At 36.8% G+C, this 24,557-nt stretch overlaps 1 protein-coding gene across 1 annotated transcript in view; it reads left to right on the top strand.

Annotated features, from left to right (window-relative positions):
- CDC42BPA (CDC42 binding protein kinase alpha (DMPK-like)) overlaps positions 1-24,557 on the top strand; it is a 186,253-nt gene that overhangs the window by 145,758 nt on the left and 15,938 nt on the right. The window contains exons 22-34 of the mRNA XM_010577747.1: positions 1,287-1,363; positions 9,570-9,689; positions 10,383-10,463; positions 12,546-12,651; positions 13,412-13,548; positions 14,215-14,354; positions 15,193-15,274; positions 16,454-16,670; positions 17,419-17,481; positions 18,395-18,988; positions 20,847-20,944; positions 22,576-22,660; positions 24,374-24,497. Coding sequence (XP_010576049.1) covers positions 1,287-1,363; positions 9,570-9,689; positions 10,383-10,463; positions 12,546-12,651; positions 13,412-13,548; positions 14,215-14,354; positions 15,193-15,274; positions 16,454-16,670; positions 17,419-17,481; positions 18,395-18,988; positions 20,847-20,944; positions 22,576-22,660; positions 24,374-24,497 — 1,924 coding nt within the window. The remainder of the gene's footprint in view (positions 1-1,286; positions 1,364-9,569; positions 9,690-10,382; positions 10,464-12,545; positions 12,652-13,411; positions 13,549-14,214; positions 14,355-15,192; positions 15,275-16,453; positions 16,671-17,418; positions 17,482-18,394; positions 18,989-20,846; positions 20,945-22,575; positions 22,661-24,373; positions 24,498-24,557) is intronic.

The raw sequence follows: 24,557 nt of genomic DNA, 5'->3' as shown, positions 1-24,557 counted from the left end.
CTTTGGACTTGGTTTTCTCTTATAAGAAAAAATTTGTTGATGTTTGAATCATGAACTGTATAGAGGATTCAAATGTAGTCAATGTACGGTGGTAGCGTAACTTCCTGTGTGTGGAAATTGATTTCTAGGAAGGGATTACTTAGATTAGCACTTGAATCCTTTGCTCTATAAATGTGTTCCAGAAACTGAGGAGGCTGGGGAAAAAGATTACTAAAAATTATTCTATAAAGCAGCAGGTAATTTGAGAATTGTTTTTAGTCTTTTACTGGGGTTTCAGTGTATTTATATTCTAAAAACAAAAGGGTTCTTTGTAACTTCTTTGTTCACTGTGGGTTATATTTAGACCAAACAGGGTGATATGAGCAGTTAGAGCAAGACACTGATGTTTCTGAAAAGAAATAAGTGACCTTTGATAGCATCAGTCTTTTGAGATGCGCACAGTCCTGCAGGCTCTGGTCATAATAAGTACGTATATATAATATATTTGTAATGTTCAGGAAGCTAGTGTTTGTACACATCTGTGATTTATAAACACCCACACAGTGACTCGAATTATTCCCCAAAGAAAAGAAGAAGAAAAAAAAGAATATAGCAATTGAAGCAAGTTAAAGTAACAGTCCAGATGTGCCAGCCTCTGGAGCTCCAGAGGATGCAGCATTCCTGCTCTGCTTACTGGCTGAAAACCGTGTAAATGGTGTAGCGTGACAGAGACATTTGAAGCTTTACCCAGGATTGTATTACTCCTGGACATTCAAAAGTGAGAGGTGACAGAGACAGGCATGGAGCATGGGTCAAGGAACTCGTACTATTTGGAAATGCGGTGTGTTCCTCAAACAGCCTGTTCTGTACATTTTTGTGGAACCTCAGTGTTTGCTAAAGCTGTCTTGTCACGGTAGGCTGTCCAGTGTGTGTCTAGAGTAGGGATGACACCTGCTGCCTTAGTGTGTATGCCTGTATGTCATGCAGTGCATGTTGCAAATGGACATAAACAACTTAGAAACCTGTGCCTTCTGCATAATAGACATGTGCGTACAGTATGTTTTCATGTTGAATTCACACCACACACATCCTAGCTTGGGAGAGGTTAATTAAACGTATGCTGCTTGCTTAGTGGGTGTATGTCTATTAAAAAAGTCTTCTGCTCTGGAAAACAGACCAAATGTGACAACTCGTTTAAAAAAATGTAGGTGGTTCAGGTGGCTACTCCAACCCTGATTCAGCAAGGCAAAGGTCCTCCATGACAAGATCATTTTTCTGTAGCTTAAAAACCTGCTGCTGTTTTCTAGGTGTAAAGCACCAAGACTCACAGAATTCTTTCTTGGCCTTTTTGAATGCGCCTACCTCTGCTCTGGATCAATTCGAAGTAAGTGTACAGCTATTCTAACTCTCCGTTAGTAGGTGGAACTACTGCTATTATGTGCAGGTTATATCCATATTTGCTGAGAGTTTGCTACTGTATTTTAATCACAATGCCCCATTTATATTTGTGTATAACAATGTGAGAATTGTTTGTCGTTTACAGTGCTGGCTGTCTTCTCTTGTACACGAGTAATCATAGTGAATTCTCTCTCAAACCTTGAATGCAGAAATTTTCCTGATTTTGTAGTGAACTTGAAAAGTGTAGTTGTTCAAATGGCCTTTCTTTGTGTTCAGAAAAATGCTCAGTAACGTGGATACTGGTTTGGTAAAAATTAAAGAAAATACATAAATAATCCTTGAATGTATTCCATGAAGTCATTGGTACTGTATATTTATTAGGTTGTTTTCATCTTCTGTTCATTTTACACAGATCTGTAAAATCCAGATAATTCCTATTCATCTCCTCTCCGCAGATCCTATATACTTGAAAAATAAATCTGTTTAATTCCTTTGTCACTTTTAGACAAAAAACCAGTTCAAGTAGAAAACCTGGAAGAAGAAAAAATGAATGATACTATACATTTCATATCTTCTGTTTTTAATCAGCAGGAAGCAATGCATGATTTTTCTTTTAAAAGAGTATCTGGGGTGAAATATTGGTCAAACTGAATTCAGAGGGGACAAGGCATCACCTTTACAGTTATATACTGGTCTAAAATTTGCCCCTGTTTTTCTCCTGATGGGTGTAGAAGGTCATCACATTTAGCTGTGAAAGAGTATAATCCCTGATGTTATTGATGTTCCAAAATTTACTTTCTTTTCATTGTGTATTCATTAATTCATTCTTCTCTCTTAAAGTCCTCACAATTAATACCATTTTTTAATTTGCTTTTTAATTATTTATCTTATGAGTTACTTTCAATATAAAAATCCTGTTGGAGTGCAGGCATATTTTTTTATTGAGTGAATGCTGGAAAAACATTGGGGTTTATACAGGTAGTTTATTGATTAATTGTCTATGAAAGGCAATTAATGAAAACTTAACTGAGGTAACTGTTACTGGCACTAGTTATTTACAGTTCTTTATTTTGCACTTTTATTTATACTGAACAGTTTTCTTCATCCATCTCTCTCTCTCTCTCTTTTTTTTTTTACTGCTGTTTTCATTAAAATAGGATTCCTTTTCCTCCTCTTCATCCTCATTGATTGATTTTATGGATGACGTAAGTCTTTGACTTTCAAACCAGTAAATCCCTCAACAGATCAGTTGATTGATTTGGAATATTCAAACATTAATGCAGTCAACTTAAAAAATCTGCAAGTGCAGTGGAGGACAGAACATTTGTGTAATAGCATACTTACTCCTATTTATATAGATAGATGTTCAATTTTAAAGTAAATGTTTTTCTTTAGGTGCAGGTGAAGAATTCTTAATTGCAAACAGTTTTTCTAATGGGAGAAGCTGCTTTTGGGCCTTATCTACCTGTGGGAAATGGTTCCAAAATCACTGGCACATCTATTTCATTTAGTTCTAGTGCTTCATATTATTATGTTATCATTAGTTGTTTCCAAGTTTTCTGATCACTTCAGTAAAAATGTTTTCACTGCACACAGTTAGTTTCTGTTTGCTCAAATAAAATATTGTCACTTTTTTAGAAGTAATTTTCTTATAACTGAAGTGAACTTACTACTTTTATTGCCATTTGAGATGCTAGTTTTCTGTCAGGGGACAGTGTTTAAATATTTACCCTAGTTAAATACCTACTAAGGCAATTGGGTTAAAAGCTGAAAATTGACTGCATTATATTTCTTCCAGACTGAAGTAGTAGGCACATAAAAGTAAATAATAAATAAGCTTTTTAAAATCAAAGTATATACTATGCATCTATGGTAGAGAACCATCCATTACAACTCTGTAGGTATATTGTGTGTGTACATCTGTGTGTGCTTGTATGTATGTGTATACACATTTTAATACATATATATTTAAAATAGTATAATCCTATTTGCATTAAAATGTGTTGTAATTAATTTTATTCTAGAAATATCTGCTGTGAAGGGTGTATCAAGGAGGGTATAGTATATGGACCTATTGTACTGATTGCATTTCTTTTCACAAACTCTGAAGGAATACTCTTATTCTAGATGCCTTTTTTCTGTAAATCGGGTATATACCTTAGACAAAATGTGAGGGTACATCTGTGGTACCGTAGTAGAAGGCATTTGCCTGCGTTTTTATATAGCATATAGAAAACTTTGTCTTGCTGATATTGTTGGAATTTTCTTACATGAAAAGAATGAGAGTACAGTTTCCTGTCATGTTAAATCTATAATAAACTAATAATATTTATATCCTTCATCTGGATTAAAGAAGTGTTCTCCCTGTTGCCTGAGTATTAGGAATGCTTAGTTTGTATCAGCAGGTTCTTTCAGAGAAAGTTACCTTTAATAGTATCTAATACTGTCTCCTAAAACCTGTTAAAAGAGAAATAAAGTACCTATGTGGCAGAGTAGCTGATGGTGTTGTAATTTGCAAGGGCAAACTTAGGAGAAGAAAGTTTTCCTGGTTGCTGTCTAGTTAGTTTTGAAGGACATCAGCACTTTATTCTGTATTTATTGTTGGTTTAGGGTTTTTTTTTAAGGAAGGCAGCGTATTTTTTTCATAAAATCACATATTTTTTTAAATCTATGCAAGGGAATAATTTTCGACTGTTGGCATGCAACCTTTAAGACATTCTTCTTTTTTGGTCCATCCAGATCAAATCATTTCAGATACCCATCTTTTAGTCTTAGGTAAAACTGGAGGTATTAATGTGTATATTGTTGCATGTGGAATGGAGAATCAAACTTCCCCTGTTACATCTTCAATCTGAGTCCAACAGGAGTGGTTTTTTTCTCTGTTGCATTGGGCAAGAGTACATTTCTGGACTGGGCTGGCCAGGAGCTAAACATGTCTAACACCGGGGCAGAATTCTTTCTCATCTGGCAAAACTGCAAAAGAGCGTTGACTGTTCAAAGATAGGAAGAGTACCTTGTGGACAAATACAAGACTTGTTGAGCTACCTGTCTGTATTAGAAAGAGAAATGAAACTGATGTCTGCGTTAGTAGGTGAAAGGTGGTATAATTAAGTTGTGCTTAAGGTCAGTTCTGCATCTTTCATTTATTGGACAATTACTTGATTCATTCATAGAGAGATTCATAATATATAGCTTCTGAATTATCAAAGTGAATGGTTATTTATGCTTGAGCTCCTTGAGTTGGTTCAATATCAATGTATTAGGCAGACTTAAATGAAAATAAAGGTATTAAAAATCCCCTCCCCGCCCCATTCCGCCATTCCCTTTCCAATGTCTCTTTTTGACAGTAGTTGCCTTGAAGGGTAGTGTTTCTTGCAGCATCTAAAGAGGAATTAATCTGTGCTCAGTCAAACCAGAGAAGTGTGTGGGTTTTTTATATTAAGACCAAGGAAGAATGAGAAGTCCTCAGGTCAGACTCATGCAGTGCTGCAATATTACATGGGTTTCAGGAAAGCCGCTCCTGTAATGAAGAACCCAAAGTAAATATTACTAATGGCCCGTATTTTTTCTTCAGCCTCTGTGCTTCGTTAAGAAATGACAGAGAGAGTGTAACATAATGCACAGTTGCAGTTACATAGCACTCTTTGCAAGATCTCTGAAGTCTATTTAACATATGGATGTGTAAGCAGCACTGAGTTTGTCCCACTGAGTACATTTGGAGTTTACTAGGGTGGGTATGTCTTGTGTATCTGCCATCCAAATGATGTAATTGTTTATAGCACTCTGTGAATGACTGGAGTTAATTCTAATTTTTTCAATGAGGAAAACAGTAGTTTTGCAGTTTCTACTGGAGAGAAGCAAAAATAGATGTCCCGCTGCCTCAGTAGCCTGGAGATGCTGAGCAAGAAAAGTGGTAGCTCACTATTCAGATGAGTAGCAACCACTGTTGGTTCCAGCTGTACCTCCTTCAAAAGATACTTGGTCAGGTTGGCAGAACTGGTGCCTAGATCCTCATAGCTGCAAAAGCCCACGTGTTCAGAAACAATCCTTGTATCTCCTGTGCACACGGGAGGATGCAAAGGGGAGTAGGAATGAGTTTTGCTGTCCCTGGTCTCTGATTTTGGTGGGGAGGGAAGTCACCCCTAATGACTCTAATATACTAATTTCTAAGTCTTTGCTGTTGTTTCTCCTGTATGTTGCAGGCTGTCTCTCAGTAACGTCGTCTAGGTGTTAAGTCTCCTGTGTTCACTAGAAGTGTCTGATAATGGAAGTGTCAGGTTTTGGTTTTTTGCTAGGTGGATCTTTGTGTATCTCACTAGCTACTGGAAGCAATCAGTTTGTTTTATTTAAAGATGAATTTGTGATTATTTAATTACAATAAAACGGAATCCCATTTTCCCTTGACAAAATTATTTTTCACACTTGCTAGAAAATACTATTTTTCCCCAGTTGTCAACACATTACAAATTAAAAATAGCTTTCTTAAATCCTCCTGCAATCTGTCCTCACATGCAGTCCCCATGGGCTTTGGTTAGACTAAAGAAATTTGAACTTTGTAAATAACCACAGAATAAATCATGTTCTGAATTCTCATTATTAAACAGAATAACCCATAGTAGTGTGTGGTGAGAGCCCTGACTCTACCTGCATGTTCATACTTAAGTTTAGAGTAATTCTGGTTCTTAACAATACTTTAAATTGGACATATTGCACCTCCAAGAGATTGATTTATTAATCTTATTCAAAGTACAGAGATGCTAACTGCAAAGTATTAGTGTAACGTAGTCTGCAGTTTCACTGCTATTGTCCAGTGTAAAACTACAGACTTCAAAATAATTGTTCCTTTTTTTTAAAAGATGTTTCTTCCCTCTTGTTGCCCCAGAATATCTTGTTTTCAAAATACTTGTAAAAATCAACATGTCTATGTGTGTCTAAACACTGCCTCTGGAGATATAGTGACGAATTCTGAGCTGATACATGTGTCACTGTTTGGTTTTGTAACATATTCTCCTCCTTTCTTTGTTAAAGCGCTCTCCTTCCTGTATTCCAGCTAACAAAGGCAGACGTGTAAGAGGCTGTCTTACTCTCTGTGGCCCTTTATTTTTTGCCTGTTGTGTACATGCCTTTGTTTAATGTATGGATTGTGTATTTACCTCACTGCATGTCATGTGCTGCTGCTACCGTTTGCTGCTGCTGCTGTGCTTTTTGTTGTTTTACAGCTGTGGGCTCTAAAAGCTTTTGGAGTATGTCGTTTGGTAATCCTACGAGCAGAATATCACAGTAACTGGAGAAGATGCTTTGGGTACTTTCTCATTTCAATATGAAAGTTCTGTGCGAAAGCTGATCAGGTAGATGCAGGTTGGGAAGATGAGCAAATGTCAAATGAGGGCCCGTTTGTTTCCTTGCCCTTAGCAGAGGGCATGTGTTGAGTTATGGGAATTGCCTATAGAAGGTAGAAGTTCGGCGTTTGGGAGGTATGTCGTGGCAAATGATAGAAAATGTCACAGTACAGAGATAAATAAATGGGAAGTGGGGAATTGAGTAAATTGAAGCATCAGGGAGGGCTGCAAAAATTCATACAAGGAAAACAGAGTGGATTGTACTGTAGTCTGTTAGGCTGGAAAGCTCTATGGTGTTTCAGAAATCAAGGTGGATTTTTAAACATGGTGTTATCAAAGCTTTGTCAGACTGAATTCGTACCAGATATGCTATGTCCATTTTAAACTCATACTGCCACTTTTGTTTCTTTTATACACATATGATGTTAGGAATAGGAAAGCATACAAAGCATTTATATTGAATATTCAATAAATAAGCAATAATGCCCAACAGCTCTAATAATGACCTTACCTATGCAGTTCAAAGCACACCACTAAGTGTCTTAGGCAAGCTTACAGTAACTGCTTGTTTTTGTCAGCTGTGGCTCTAATTCAGAAGTTCATCTGTCCTCAAGATGTGTTTATACACTGGCCAGCTTTGGCTCAGACCTACACAGGTGACACTGTGTAGACAACTAAGCTGTGGAAGACAACAAGGCTGTTACAATTTGGTAGGAGATGCTGAAATATGCTTTTGATAATCCAGTGAATTAGTTTAAAACTAATTTAAATGGTGTTAATATGGTCCACATAAGCTTTTGGCCATAGTTGAGTCAGGTTGCTTTTGTACTTAGTTCTTCTCATTAAAGCAAGGAACCTGGAGATTACTGCAGCGATACTGCTTTAAAGCCCTGTTTCTGCAGTAAAGGTGGTGGTTAAATTCCCTTCAAATTCTGTAATGGTAGATCAGGTTCTGTGTGTTTTGTGGGCTTTTTATGTTCATAAGTAAAGTAAAAAGGTATTTGTTACTCGTTCAGCAGTTGTCTGCAACCACAAAGGCTTTGTAGCACATTCCAGAAAAGTTCCATCATTCATATCGTGCTTGTACTAAATTTTTTTAAGCGACACCGTGAAAGTCTTTGGTATGCAGATGCTACTTTGAAAGGGAAAGCCTTTGGAGTATCTGAAAACATTTATGAAATGATAGATTAGACCTCTGAGTTTAACTTGCAAAAAGAAAAGGAATGTCTGTTTCTTGCTATGAAAATGTTGCCTGTAGTTAGTCATTGGGCTTATTTTTTAATAACACTTTTAAGAGGAAGGTAGAATTGTTCAAGGTTAAACGGTCTTTGAGGGGACTCCAAGTTACCATGTTTAGACTGGATAGTAAAAAGTTTTAAATAATTGAAACAATATTATGTGTCTAGGGATTTACTACTTAACGGCATCAATGTTTCTAATACTGGATAAAGCTTCCAATTATTATTTGCTTCTGATAAATCTGAGCATAAAACGTTTGCTTTACTGCTAATTTTTGCCTCAGTGCTTGAAACACATGATCTATGTGTAGAAAACAGGTGTATCCCAGTATGAGAATTTCCCATTTTCATTGCAGAAATACTTGCAGGCATCTTAATGTGCCGAAGTTGATTAGGCTGATGAGTATTTTCCACCAGATAATTTTTTTTTGAAGGCTGTGATAAAACTGGAAGCCATCAAGCTAAACTCACTACTATTTAAAAAAAAAAAAAAAAAAGAGAGAGAGAATAAAAGAAAAAAGAGCAACTGCACCTGTTCGCTACCATGACTGAGTTTCTGGAGAACAGGACTGTATATGCATGTATAAGATTGGCTTGGCAATATATTTTATTCCCAAAAAGCAGTAAAGTTTGTGGAATTCTTGGTATGATGTCAATGGCAAATGAGATAAAAAACACTGGAATGTTCAAATGCTTTCTGTAAACGTTGCTGCATATTTTGATTTGTGTGCAAGCTAGCCAAATCCTTAGCAATGGGAAAAGCCAAGGCATGCAGTGGAGCCTTCTGTAGGCCTCCAGCTTTTAGTTTTATTATTAGTGGAGAAAAGCATCCTCATCTTGCTATAATTTGTTTTAAAAAAATATAAATTCACACAGAAAACTTTGATGTGGAGATGTCTTGTTTTCAAGGAAGAATCCTGCATTCTTTGATTTTTCAGTTGCACTGACAAAAGATGACTTGTTATCCAAGATACCTGATTGTACCTATGTGCCTTGTTGTTCAGTGTAGTTCTGTGTTGGGCTTAGCTTCATTGTATATCAAGGACTAGAAAAATATTCCCCTGAAGAAACTGTATTCCTGGTAAGGATGTTTTTGTAGTTCAAATAGGGTACAAAAAACCGCTCAATTCTCTCTGAATATAATCAACACTAACCTCAGGAAATATGTTGTTTGTTCTGCTTTTTCTCCTTATTTTCTCCTAAATATGTTTGCAGTGATTTACATGGGCTATGTAGGAATTCACTTCTAACAAATCTCTACTACCAGTGGACAAAACACCGTAGTGTTTAGAAAATATTTACCCTTTAAAAATGCTGAATGACAAGTCTCTTCAAGTGTTTATCAGGCCCCTGAACTAGTAGCTCTTTCTTATGCATGTGCTCACCTTTCAGCAGAATCCTTGGCGTGTTCATATTCAATAATTTTCATTGCATTTTTGTACTTTAATTAGGAAGTTGCTTGAAACCAAATTTTTATCCACTCAGTTCTCTTAGGAATTCTACTGCTCCCATATCTTATTTTGGTAAGAGTTGAGAATTCTTTTTTAATGATGCCTTTGATTTATTTTTTCGGTTGTTTCTTTTTTTTTTTTTTCCTCTTGAATTGTTCTCCTAGATTGATTCCGTTGAGAATTTTACATTGTCTAATACTCCATCACGGGATGAAGATAGCAAGTCTCACCTCCATTCAAGATCAAGGTCTCCTTCTACAGCTAGTGAGATCGAACCAATTGAGGTACTTCAGCATTGACAAATTTTTGTCCTTTTTTTTAGGAGTAACAGCTTCACTCATATAAAAATTGCTATTGCAAGTCCTTTTGTTTAGAATGAAGCTCACTCCTCTGTAGCAAGACTATTTAGGACCTTGTAACAGCCTTCTGCACTAAGGCTGAACTGTATTTTGGGGAATGTTGCATTTCCTTTCACATATGGTTAATTGATTAGGGATGGGAACTATGTTCAATCAATTATTAGATACAGTCTCTCACATAACATGTCATCAGTCATGAATATTTAAGAAATGTTGGCACAAAGTTAATGTTATACTATAGTTTATAAGAGCACACTTTGGAGTCCTGCTGAAAGTTTTGTCAATACAAAATATTAGCCAGGTTCTGCAACTATAACAATGTATCCCCTTTCCCTGTTAAAAAAATTAACACTGTGATTATTTTACATTAGAAAAGATTCAGTCAAATTTTTAAGATAATATGAAGTTATTCTTGAGATTTAGGACATTAATCTTACACATCATTTTGCTGAGAAATGATTTGGTTTTCTGAGTCCTTTCCTATGTTAATCAGTTTGATTTCATTGCTTGTATGTTTGGGGATGGGGTGGGTGGGACATTGTAGTCTCTTTCTTTATTCATGCTGTCTTTGATAGTGTGCATTTGATGTCTTATTGACTCTTTGGGGACTATGTTCAGGTTACAGATCATCCTCCCCGTTCAATTCACACACCAACCATGAGGACAGCATATATTGGATCGGGACTTTCTGCACCAAAGGTATTAAGTCAAGTATTCACACTTCATATATAGTAAGGGGGAAAAATATCACTCCTGGGCAACAGCTTCAGCAGAACTGTTTATCACAGTAATCTTACCAGAAGTGCCTAGAAGGGTTGTTTATATGAAAGCTGCTTGCTTTCTAAAATTTAAAACCCCTCATTCCTACATTATGTGGTATGACAAGTTGTACTAGGCATTCCACTGTAGCAGCACACAGACATTTGATTATAGGAAAAACAGTAGTTTGGACATTAGAAAGAGATAAATGAACCAGAACATGAAGAAAGGAAAAGAGACTTCTAGAAAGAGAGTGGTTTTCGGCATACGTCTCACCAACCTGCCTCTATGCTCTGCATACAATAAAACCGATGTCACTGTGGGCCAGTCTCGGATTAGCAGTAAGCCCAACATGAAACTGTAGATTTGCATTTTCTGTAAGCAATGTAGAGTGAGCACTGTAGCCAGCACTGCAGCACTGGGCTGGGAGAAGGAATTTCAGCTTTTCTGTCTTCTGGCCTTTTACTTGCATAAATATTGATTTTATATCAGTTGTTGAAATTATTTTGCTGTTGGCCAAATAAGCCAGTCAGTGTATGCGAATTCACAGTGAATTGTGTATATTCAAGCAAATGAGGAATGAGATACAAGCTATTAAAGGAAAAATTTTCTCATAAAGGTTTCAGAAGTGCCTCGATGGCTTAGGAATCTTCTGTATATTTAAAAAAATGACAGGTTTTCTGCAACTAATCAATGAAGTAAGTCTTTCTAATAGATCTGTTTCTCTGCTTTGATAAACTGCAAAATAGCAAAAGACTTCATTTGTGTAAAGGGAAGCTAAGAAGTTTGAGCAGACAGTGTTCTGTTGGCAACATGTTGGTAGATCAATTAAAAAAATACTGTAAGTGCACTTGGAATCATGTGAAATACTGTGCACATAATTTCATTTTTGCAAATATTTTGCTCGGTAAGTAATGATTAGCTTTGTAATTTATTATGTTCCCTGAAGAACTTTCTTACTTTATGATTGCATGAGTTTTTAATGCTAAGCATTGTTTCCCTGCAAATTTCAAAACAAGACATGCATCTGTAGACAGAAAGCTTCCATTGTAACAGTAAAACTGTCATTAAATATGGATTAAGTTTGAGCGCTTAGCTGTGATATCTTATGCTGTGAAAAACAGGAAAGTGAGTAAAATTTTAATATACCTACTCATTAAAGTAGCGTGTAAAATTGTCTAATTTCAGATCATGTATATTATCCAGGTTGTTTGGACAGCTTTTGTGTTCACCCTGTGCTGTATCCTTTCTCCACCTACCAGTTGTTACTTTGCTGGGAGGTTTTTTTAGAAAAGCAAAGCAGCTTTCTGGATTTTATATAAGGCCTTTTATGAATCATACTACCATGCTACGTAGTCATTTAGCCTTGATATCATATTATCAGCACTGCCATCCTTGAGGGGGGAGAGAGAATTAAAACACTTACTCATGTAGTCTGTGTTCCCAAGAACTAACAAGAACAGAAGCCCTTTCAAAATCAGCTTCATCTATACTCTTGGTTTTAAATTGGGTGTTCTGAAATTGCCTGTGCCTTACACTGTAAAACTGAACCCTGTCATGCTTTCTGGCATAAAAATTAGAATTTTGAAAAAGTCTGGTATTTTTCTTTGAACTAAGGCAATACTCCTTACAGAGGACCATTGAATTTGCAGCTTAGAAAATACTGTGGAGGATTGACCTTGGCTGGCCTCTAGGTGCCCAGCAAGCACATACACACATTCAACTTCTAGAGTGTAATGGAATAATTTTGGCAACTCTCCTATCTGCAATGGAAGCAAACTCTTGTTCTGAGACAAGGTCCAGTTTCTGTGGTTTCGTTTACAGAGGATGGTTTAAATTATCAATAACGAGCACCGATAAGGAATTTTTTTCAGCCCATGTGTTCGGAGCTCAGATCTCATTTCAGCAAACACAAATAAGGTACCTTTTTAAATGCACCTATGCACTCTTATGTCTGTGAAGAAAATAACTGCTCTTCAAAAGCGTTACAGGTATTAACATCCTTGTCTGCTTGTTTCACAGCCTAAAGCCCACCAGTTTGTAGTGAAATCATTTAATACACCAACAAAATGCAATCAATGCACATCTCTGATGGTTGGTTTAATACGCCAGGGCTGTACTTGTGAAGGTAAGCACTTGTGAAAGCAGGAGGTGTGAACTGAAGTTCTTAGAGATGCAAATTGCACAGTAAAAGTTGAAGTGTGATAACGCAGGAGTCTTCTCTGTATTATGAATAACAGAATATATTCTCATGCTTCGCTCTTTTAACAGTAGAAGCCAAACACTTTGAACATGTTACATAACAGATCACCTAGTTATCTGGGGACATACTTATTCCAGTTGGTGGTAGAAGAGCTTAGTTCAGTTTACTTAAAATAGCGGTAAGGGGCCACAGTCAGCTGTCAAGTATGCTGACAGCAGCTTTGCTTTCTGAGTCAGGGCAAAATGTTAAGACAGCTTTGCCATTCAGTACCAATTTTGCTTCTTTCCAGGACTAATTTATTCTATGTTTGTACGTGCACAGAATGACACTCATCGTTTAGAGGCGCTTCCAGCTTTTTGTTTACTAGTAGAGTTGGGCCTAGAGGAAATCATAAAAGATTATATCAGTATGAGCTTCTGATTAGGCTCTTTCTCACCTGGATGAAACCAGACTATGTATCCATACACCTCTGAAAATGAGAAAATTGGAATTTAGAGCAGATAAAAGCATGTACTGCTGCTGTGCCCAGACTTACATGTCTGTCTCAGTGTGGCAGAGTTCAGTGAAACTATTCAGCTGTTGGTCAAAAAAGGAGAGGATTCCTTTATAAATGTCATCATCATTATCATAGCTTTTGCACTGCAAATAACCATAAAATCTTCTTGTTTCTTCTCCTCCTCGCAAGTATGTGGATTCTCTTGCCACGTGACCTGTGCAGACAAGGCTCCTGCAGTATGTCCAATCCCTCCCGAACAGACTAAGGGACCTTTGGGAATAGATCCGCAGAAAGGCATAGGAACAGCTTATGAAGGACATGTCCGAGTAAGTATCAGGTAGCTGCATTTGGGACACTTATATTAAATCTGTTGTATTCCAGAGCTGGAATTAAACTCTAATTGGGGCATCGGGGGGGATGGATTCAATTATACTTTAAGGTAACAATTTGGAAGCTAAGACCTAAATTTTCACAAAGCAACGCTTAGCATTTTCAACAGTAATTCTCTCCCCATCTCTGTTGGCCATTGTGCTCTGAATTGGTCTTGAATAGTCCATCTCTAGAGATCAGATCATCTTCCAGGGCCTGTGAGTTTTTGAGTCTTTCTGTTGATGCTAGTACTGTCCAGGGTCATTGGTGTGGATACTAAATGTGGTACATAAATGCTAAAAGAATTACATAGTTTTGGCCATACTCCTGTTGACCAACTAGAGATGGGTTTCTTTCTCTGTATTTGTTAATATAGCTTTGCATGAGTCTGTGAAATAAGAAAGAATCTGTGGTGCTGTGAATTTTTTAAATAATGTATTGTGGTGTCTGTGTGGCTGTGTTTGATGCTGTTACTGCACCTGTGCTATTGCTTATGTTGCTTAACATTATCACTGAATAAAAGTTTGTCAGCCTAGATGAGAGAATTGATTTTTGTACTGTCTGTCTGATTTTTGATTGCATGCAAACTTACAGAGAGTTAATCAGAATTTATTTTGATACAGGTACCAAAACCAGCTGGAGTAAAGAAAGGTTGGCAGAGAGCACTGGCAGTGATCTGTGATTTTAAACTCTTCCTATATGATGTAGCAGAAGGAAAAGCATCCCAGCCCAGCGTGATAGTGAGTCAGGTCATAGACATGAGGTAAGCTGTTTGGTGCTGAGTGGGAGCTTTTCAGAGGCACTGGGAGGTTTTTTTCTGCTTTTCTTTGTTGTGAAATCAGTAAGCTTTTATGAAACGCTGTAATCCATGTTGGGAGCCTTTAATTTTCTGGAAAAAAGCTGTATTTGCAGTGTGGCAGTTTAAACTTCCATTACTGCATCATGTGCCAAAATGCATCTCTTCAGCTGTGTAGAAGGCCTGGAGTTAATAAAGAAAAATACATTCTTTTGGGATTGAATAGAGTTTTTAAAGACAGATAAAACTTTGTTATAGGATAAAATGAATACCATTTTTGATTCAGAAGGGCTGAATAGTTTGTTCCCACTCTTTTCAGTATTAGTGAAATACTACCAACTTCACTGAAGGCTGAGAACATTTAACATACCAACTAAGTAAAGGTCATCTCTGAACCAGGTTAGTTTATCCAGGAAGTCTCAAACAGCTGTAGTTTATAGCTTCTAGTGAGTTTGGACTTTTATGAAAGAGTTGGAGAGGTGTTCTTGGTCCAGGCTTATTTTTTAAGTGTGATTATTTTCATTTTTTTAAAAAAAAGGTTTTAATTTAAACAGACAAAAAACTAGATACTCTGAATAGATTTATGTCTATCAACATTTACCAGGAATTAATTATGCAACATTGCATTTCTGAGTTGCATCTGCAGATAAAGAGGAAAGGATAATTTTAAAAATTAGATCTCAGTACTGTCTTGTTGTGTTCTTCACAAAACAAAGCTATTGGTACTATGGAAATACAAGTAAAAAACAAACATACAGCTTTTACTCTTTAACTCTTTTCCAATTATGTTTGTGGTCTCCATAAGGGATGAAGAATTTTCAGTGAGTTCTGTCTTGGCCTCAGATGTCATCCATGCAAATCGAAAAGATATCCCCTGTATCTTTAGGGTAAGTATTACATCTTGAACCTAGTAAGCCAGAAGTACAGGGTTTCACAGTGTGATGTACAATGTGCAGTCACTGACAGCTTGCTAGTGTTTTATTTCCTTTGCAAGTTCTGGCCGTGTGGTATCCATGGCAGCAGCAGCAATGCATAAGGATCTGTACATATATCATTTTCGTGGTAAAAATAGCACTGGTACATTTAGACAAGCTCTCATCTCCCCTTTACGTGGGTTTTATTTTTTTAACCTTCTACATGACATACTTTTCTCAACCGCCTGTTAGTCATTTGGAGTTCTTCTGGTCTTCATGACCTTCTATATTTTCATTTCCTAAAGTTGCCTTCTGCTTCTCAATTTAATTTCTTGTGTTTCTCCTGAAGCCGTTATTTTATGTATTTTCTTTGTATATATGCATTGGATCTCTGAAAACTCCCATTCATCAGGTAGTCAGTATAGAAATGTAGTCTAAAATGCTCATCAAAATTTATGTCTAGCATCTGGTGTTAGGATTTTGCCATCATTGGCTTTTTCTAATATTCTTCTTATTTTTACTCTATATTCTATTGAAGCTTTGACCTCAATGAAATATCTTTGGCATCTTATTAATTCCCCTATCATTTCTTTACTATACCATTGTATTTCACTCCTTGTTTTTCTGGCTTTCAGACTGTTCATCACTCTGCGTGCTGAGAGAAGATAAACCTACAAAAGGGGCTTTCATATTTATCTATAGTAGCTGTACCAAATATATGAAAAGGATCATAGATAGTTCTTCCATAAAGACTATTCCTATCGCATTAAATCATTAATGAACACTATTGGTTTAAAAAAAAATACAGAATACTTTGTAAGAAGTGCTTTTCATTATAAAAATGCTGTGAGAAACAATTGACTACCTTATTTAGGGCAGACATTTCTGAATTACAGAATAAATACAAATGCATTTAGAATAAAGAAAAAGTTTTCTCTGTTCTTTGCTGAGTTATTCATACCTACAGGTTTTCTGCTGTGGGTTCTTGATTGAGATAGGGTGTTTTCTATTAACCAATGCTAAATTTTTGCATTCTTAGTTCAGACACCTAGTTAAAAAAGCACTTAGAGGCATCTGATACCCTTGTAAAAATGATCATGATGACATTTTTTATCACTTATGACTTAAAATATAATTTTTTAAATTTTCCAGGTTACAGCTTCCCAGCTCTCTGCATCCAGTAATAAGTGTTCAATCCTGATTCTAGCAGACGGTGAGAATGAAAAAAGCAAGTGGGTAGGAGTACTGAATGAATTGCATAGGATCTTGAAGAAGAACAAACTCAAAGACCGCTCAGTCTATGTTCCCAAAGAAGCTTATGACAGCACCTTACCCCTCATCAAAACAACACAGTCAGCAGCAATCATAGGTATGAAATGAATAAGAAATAAGCTCTAAGAAAAATAAGTATGCTAAAAGCACGCTTTTTTTGCAAAAAAACCAAGTTAAATGGCATTATCTACTGAATAGAAAGTAATATGTAGTGTTTTTATCCTATATGGGAGTGTGTAGGGGGTTGAGAGAAGTGCAATTCACTACCCGGTATTTTGTCAGATCTTAGGAATATTCCCCCTATTCTCACATACTCGTTATGAATAATTTTGACTGAGAATTGGACATTACTCTTTTGTTATTTTTTAAACATAATTCCTTAACTGGGCAAAATTAGCACTATAGAATAGACGTAAGTCACTGACTTTACTAAATCTGCTTGTGGGACCAGAGAGAAAATGTAAAAGCAGAGAATGAATTAGTCATTTTAAATGCTACTGCGTACAATTTGTTAAACTCTCATTATTGAAATTATTTAAATATGATACTACAGTTATTGCAAAGTTGGTAGTACTCTTAAGTGCTCTGAATGGTTTGTTAAAAATGACATTTCTTGCTGTTACTTCTAGTAACAGGAGAAATGGGAAAAGACTTATTCAGAAATTTGAATAATTGGGAGGTTACCAATAGTTTTTTTGTTACATGAATGTGTTGGGTTTGGCTTTGTATTTGTTTATTTCAAGATGTTAAAAAACTGTCTCTGTTAATCAGAATTATCACTATTGTTGAAGAAGAATTTCCAAATAAAAATAACCTTCTTTTTTTCTTTTCCCTTAATATCATAGACCATGAAAGAATAGCTCTCGGGAATGAAGAAGGGCTATTTGTAGTGCATGTCACCAAAGATGGTAAGAGATTAGAAACTGGTAATAATTTCCCTAATAGTAAATAATCAGAAAGTGACTTTGTAACCTTTTTTTCTCTTACAATAATTTCTGGTTTCATTTTTCTCAATTTATTATATTATCAACTGGACAAGCCCATGTGAGAGCTGATAATCAAGAAGGTGTTTTGTGTGCTTTCTGGTTTGAGTATTCTTTCCAGTATCTGGAATGCAGTTGAAGGTTTTCTTCCCTTGTTTGAAGCAGGCTCAATACTGAATTCAGACCAGGTTACTCAGGACTTTGTCCAGTCGGGTCTTGAAAATCCCCAAGGACAGAGATTCCACGATCAGTCTGGGCTGCCTGTTGCAAATTATTCTCACAATGAAACATTTTCTTTGTATATCCAGTAGGAACCTCCCTCATTTCAATTCGTGACTGTTGTCTCCTCTTCTCCTGCTGTGCCCCTCAGTAAGGAGCCTGGCCTGATCTTTTCTGTAACCTCCTCCTTGGTATTGGAAATGAAAACTTGTGTTCAGTATTGTAAAGAGATGTAACGACAGATGCCCAAGACAATTCAACAAGCAACATGTTTAATTGTATATTTCAGTTCTCTGAGGGATTTCCTTTATTCGGTAGTTTTGTGGCTATAAACTGTTTTTGAAATGAATACTGAAATAATACTGTGGTTGTTACTGCATCGGATCTGCTCTTCCCTTCCTCTGATGAGGAAAAGCCAAAGGTCTACCCAGCATTGCCACATCTGGTATTACTAAAATATAGCTTTTGATTCTGTACTTTTTAATATAGCAGGAAAGCAATAAAGGGGATTTCTTGGGTTTCCTTCATAGTTTATCTTTACAAATACCTATGTTACAATCAATTCACACTTCAACATTATTTACTTGGATTTGGGGGGTTTTGTTTTGGCTTTTTTTAGAGATTATCCGTGTTGGTGACAATAAGAAGGTTCATCAGATTGAGCTTATCCCAAATGAACAGCTCATTGCAGTAATCTCAGGAAGAAACCGTCATGTACGGCTTTTCCCTATGGCTGCCCTGGATGGAAGGGAGACTGAGTTTTATAAGCTGGCAGAGACAAAAGGCTGTCAGTCAATAGTTTCTGGACATGTGCGCCACGGAGCTCTTACCTGCCTCTGTGTAGCTATGAAAAGGCAGGTCCTCTGTTACGAACTGAATCAGAGTAAGACACGTCACAAAAAGATCAAGGAGATCCAAGTCCAGGGAAACGTCCAGTGGATGTCAATCTTCAGTGACCGTCTTTGTGTGGGCTACCAGTCAGGTTTCTTAAAATATCCCCTTCACGGAGAAGGCAGCCCATACAGTCTGCTCCATCCAGATGACCACACACTATCATTTATCTCACAGCAGCCAACTGATGCCATCTGTGCGGTCGAAATCTCAAATAAAGAATACCTGCTGTGTTTTAGCAGCGTAGGGGTTTACGTTGACTGCCAGGGCCGAAGATCTAGACAACAAGAACTGATGTGGCCCGCAACTCCATCTTCTTGCTGTAAGTTGCCATGTGTGTCCGTGTACTTGCTATTATACATTGAAGTGATCACTGCTTGTATTAATATCCACAGAAAGTGAAGTTCAAGGATAATTACCTGACAGGTAAATGAATGCTCTCAGCTTCTGTCAGCATTTTTAATCTAGTCAGAGGGTTTAATCCTGATCTCATTTATGCTAGTTTCGACAACTCTGTAACTGACCTATACTGCTGTAATACAAAGAGGAATCAAAGGTCAGGATTTGTAACTCCAGTGTCCCAATTTCTAAGCACATGGCCTGATCTCTATAAATGGCCAAAAACCTCAGGTCCTCCAGAGGCTAATGGGATCTTTATGCATTCGCTACCACTGATACTGGACTGTTGTTACTTAAAGTCTTAAAATTTGATTGTACTTTGGCTCACCATTGTGGTTCAAGCTTTCTTGGTGTTCAGAGTCATCAGGATCTGGTAGTTTGACTTGCTTTTCTCTAATGGTGTTTATTCCTACTTACTGAGGTTTTTTCTTTTCTTTCCTTGCTCCTTCTTTCTCTCTTCCTCAGCAGTTTTTGTTGACACTATTCTCATTCATCTCCTCTCTTTGCTTTTTTAAAAAATCGGTTTTTAAGTTTCTCCCCCTCTGTCTCCCTCTTCCCTTCCAAAATACAATGTATGGCAGGCAGTATAGAAAATACATTTCATAACCTTAAGGGAAAAATACTGTAATTTTTCAAGATTTCCATTTCCAGCAAGAACTGTTAAAACATTTATTGCACATTTTTTCAAAGCTGGGGCTTTATCTTTGTGACGGTTGGAGAAAAAAAAAACCAACTTGCAATGCCTGTCGTCTTCTTTTTAATGTCTTTCTGAATGCAGATAAGGATTAGCCAAATTTGTCCTCAGAGTATCTGTGAATGAGCCCAGTCTTATGTTGATTTTTAAAATAGGCTGCCTTCTTACCTCACTGTGACAGCAGTACAGCCACACTGCAGAGGAGAGGAATGTTTCACCTTGTTTGAGTGAAGCCCCTTCTGAATGTGGAAGGAGCAACTTTAACAGGCTATATGTCACTTCTGGTTTTCCAGCAAGAGTGTGATTCTTACAGTGCACTCAAAGAATGAGTGAATCAAAATAGAAGATTTTGTGATAGACTGAAAACCAGGTATTTTTACATGTAGTTCATCTATACTGGTCATTGATATTTGGGAAAGTTTTTTGATTGCCTTAAATGAAGTGACTTGATGTTATTCCAATTCAGAATGGAGGTATATTTTATAGCAAAAACTGTTACATTTAAACACAAATTGGATGCTCTTGTTAGTCTTGGCAGACCATGGCAGTCTTGTTGCCGACATGGAAATAATGAATTCTCCTTTAGAAGTGGTCCCAGTGGAACAAATTTCATCCTGGGGAAATGTGCCAGATAAGTAGCACAAGAATTCTCTTTACAGTCCAGAAAATAAGAAGAGAGAATTAAAGCTAGAAGGAAACATGAAGATTTTTATGACTGTGTCATGGTGCTTAGTTCCAACTGATGTTCATTTAGTGCATAGTCCAAAGACTCAATTCATACAAATGATAGTTATTAAATAACAACAATATATTTTCCTACCACATCATTTACAAAATACGAGCTCTTAAAAATAGGGCTTTTAAAAGAAAAAAAACTTTGAACCACATCAGTGTTTGGCAGAGTAAACTGTAATCCCTTGTAGTTCAAAAAGCAGTTTGGTTCTGCAAAGTTAAAAGAAAAGTTGTGGAGGTTTTAAGGTTTTTTTGGTGTTGCTGGTTTAAATAAATATGATTAAACCATAAGAAATTGTATATTTTGAGCCCTGTCTAAAAGCACGTGACACTATACCTAATCATTCCCTCTCAGGTTACAATGCACCATACCTCTCTGTGTACAGTGAAAATGCAATTGATATCTTTGACGTGAACTCCATGGAGTGGATTCAGACTATTCCTCTCAAAAAGGTAACTTGCTCTTTCAGTATAAGTTAAAGAATATGTCTAGACTCAATATTGCTTTGCTACAGTCATACCAGGTTTTTTAAGCACATTAGAAGCCATCCTTAAAACTGTTTGTTTAAACGTAATTGAACTGAAAGAAGAGCTACTGCAAAGAAACTAGTGCTTTTTGTTTGAAATATAAGATACGAAATGTGTTTTGCATGTGGTTTCACTGTTTTAGATGAATGGTCAATCTGGAGCATATGAGTATATTGGACTTACTGATATTATTGTAGAGAGCAGTTTCTTGGTATTAATTGCAGATGGCTTCATTGGGACTGACTGCATCTATGTTATTGCCAGAAGATGGTGCATGTTAAGATAACTAAAGCGGCCTTCAAAAATCTATCTTCTGCTGCTTGAGAACATTGTAGACAGGTAGCATTAGAACATTTTGGTTCAACCAGTACAAATATTAAAACCAGGGAGATGTCAGGTTTAGATCACTTATCAAAAGGACGAAGTTTTTGAAAACTGACACTTCCTTGGTGTTTAGGAGGTGTTTGCTCAGCTGTATTTGGAAAGAAAAAAGAGAAGTGTTTTTCTTCCCATAGCTTAGACTGACTTCAACCTTGTATTAGTGTCAACATAATTCCTTTACTGGCATCCCAATAACTTAGAACTACCAGAAATTGCCCTTAAGGTCTTGTGTTAGTCATTCAGTCTCTCTGCCTATCAATTTCCCACGTTAGATGCAGACCAGGATATTATGGCGACGCTGTGAGGATAAATAATGCAAAGATCAAGGTGCTCAGCTATTAAGCATCTTAAGGAGAGAAGAAGAATCTGGCCTTTTAGAGGAGATTTCCTCTACTCTTTCTGATGTCCAAACTTTGAGTTATGAAGCAGTTGGAGCATTTTTTTCCTACGCAGCAGGATGTGATTTAGTACTTTGATTAATATCTGGCTCAAGACTGCCCATGTAATAAGTGAAGCTACTTTCAACAAACAAGAACTGCTATATCTAGTAGACTCAAAAATGGCAATTTATTGTGAAGAGTTTGTTTCTAACACAATTTGCAGACTCAGAGTGGAGTGCTTCTTTCATTTTCAAGTTGGAAATCACAAATACCAGTAGGTTTTAGCAACCTGTATATAGTCTTACCAAGTTGCAAAGCGTACTTGTGACATGATACTAACAGAAAATAAAGCACTGCTTATTGCTTTGTGGATCTAATGGACAAAATTGAATTGTTACATGAAGTAGACTTCTAACAGAACTGTTTATTTAAATGCTCGGAGGAATGGTGTTAAGCCTATGTCTTTAAGTGGAATTTTAAGCAACTCTCTCTGTATTCGTTCTCCAAACAGAATTTTAAAATTGTTTTTAACTCTGCTTTGCAGCTTTAGTGACTCACAGTTGTTATTCTTGAGAGCAGGTGTGTGTTACTAGAGGTAGGAGACACTGCTCCCTGCAGCCTGCAGTTCTGTGGAGCAGGCTTTGGTCTGGCCAATTATGCTGTTCTGCGCCCTGGTTGGCTTTATAACAGTGCTCCTTTTATAGAGTGTATAATGCACCTTGGAGCTTTCAGAATAAGATGCACTATGTAAATGTGAGTTATTACTCTTACAGAGACTGATTTTCCTTGTTTCAGGTACGACCCTTGAATACAGAAGGATCACTAAACCTTTTAGGCCTGGAGACGGTTAGATTAATATATTTCAAAAACAAAATGGCAGGTAAGTAAAGAGAAGGCAGTTTTCATCATGCAAATTTTTGTTTAGAAAGAGCATTTTTCTTTGGCCTGGATCTGTGCATTGTAGAAAGTGACCTCTCAGATATATCTGTGCTTGTTAATTTCGGAGAAAGCCAAAGCTTACAGGTTCCACAATGATTGCAATGATATCTGCTAGGCAGCTACTCTGAACTTTTTTTTCCCTTTTGACTATTCAGTGAAGACTTGAATGAAGACTGGAAATAGAAAATAGAATGACTAGGTGCTCCCTCCAAATCTGGGATCACCTGCCAGAATACTGTCTGCACAATTAAAAACTTTAATAGTGATCTTGGCAGTACTACATTAAAATTAATATTATACTTAACCTAAACAAACCTTTCCCAAGGATCAGAAAGTAATATAATATTACAGATTCATAACTTGTTATTAGGGTCACATGTGATTGTGTGCCAAAGTTCTAGCTTCAGAATTCTATTTTTGTTGTGAGTCTTTTTGATTGTTTTTTTTCTTTTTAGAGCCCATTTTCATAAGCATGCTCCTGAGTAATTTCCTTAACCTTTCATTTAACCTCTTAGATGGAGGGGGGATGTGCTTTGTTTTAACAATCAAAAGCTATAATTTTTTTAAACTATTCTGAAAATAGTGGAAATAAACACTCTAGAAACATACACTGCTGTTGGCAGTGTTTCAGTGTTTATTTAAGTTGCTAGCAAATTTAGTACAAAAGGAATGACAGCAGTGGAGAGGAGCAATATGGTGGAAGTATGTATAAATAATTTTCAAGTCTAATAAAGATTGAGTATTAAAAGTAGAGCAGAAGAGAAAAAAAAATGGAGAGCATAGGATCAGAAGTGAGTAAGGCTGATGCTTTACTCCTGTACGCTTTTCACTGTCTTTCAGAAGAGGTTGCCAAACAGTAAAGTATCCTCCAAGTGTATGTCTTTAAAAGTCTGCAAGGTGTTTTCCTGAAGCTACTTGTAGTTTCCACACTTCATGAAATCTCCAGTTGATGTTAAGGAAAGAAGAGATTTCAGTTCCATACAAAAACTGTTTTGGCAGTGAACAGTGGGTGTTGGGTATGTTCAAGCTTATTAAGTGTAACTTCAGTCTCCATATATATAAAACAAGACAGAGCGGTTGCAGCACTCATTCAAAGTAATGCTCCTATTGTGTGATTATCACTGCTGTACATTTCATGTCTTTATTAAAAACACCTTGGCCAGACGTACACATGTGGAAAAAATCTTCCCTTTTCCCACAGTTGCACCAAAATACATCGGTGTTCAAACATTTCAAAAGGAATAGCCTCTTTGGAGCAGGGAATCAATGAAAAAGAATCTTGCATCGAGTTTCCAGACAATTGGCAGAAGACTATTGTAGTGATTTTCAGTGAGAGCTGCCAAAGAAAGTTTGAGATAGAGGACCAAGATTCTTTCCTGCCCACCTAAAAGTTTTGTTTGAAAGAACTAATCAGTGGTATTTTGAGAACACAGTTGTGGCAGCTTGTGTGTGAGAAGGGTTAAGTCTATTGCTATATAACAGAGTAGATAGTGGCCAAGAAAACCCATAAAGCAAGGAGTATTTGTTCAGGTTTGATGGGAAATGGGTGGTGTCCAGCACTAGCAAGAGCAGAGGAAGAAAATGTCTTTGAATTCAAATTCCATGAATACCTAGTAATTGTCCCACTGGATCATCATATTTATGTTGATTTCAGAGGGTGATGAACTGGTAGTTCCTGAGACATCAGATAACAGCCGGAAGCAAATGGTTCGAAACATCAACAACAAGCGCCGTTACTCATTTAGAGTACCAGAGGAGGAGAGGATGCAGCAGAGGAGGTCGGTATTCAACATGTACTTGTCTTCTGTACATGCCTGTAGGCCCTGAAGGACAGTGAC

The sequence above is a fragment of the Haliaeetus leucocephalus genome, unplaced genomic scaffold (assembly GCF_000737465.1).
Source record: "Haliaeetus leucocephalus isolate CR32 unplaced genomic scaffold, Haliaeetus_leucocephalus-4.0 Scaffold577, whole genome shotgun sequence".
NCBI classification, from domain to species: domain Eukaryota; kingdom Metazoa; phylum Chordata; class Aves; order Accipitriformes; family Accipitridae; genus Haliaeetus; species Haliaeetus leucocephalus.
This window is presented reverse-complemented; position numbering and strand designations above follow the sequence as displayed.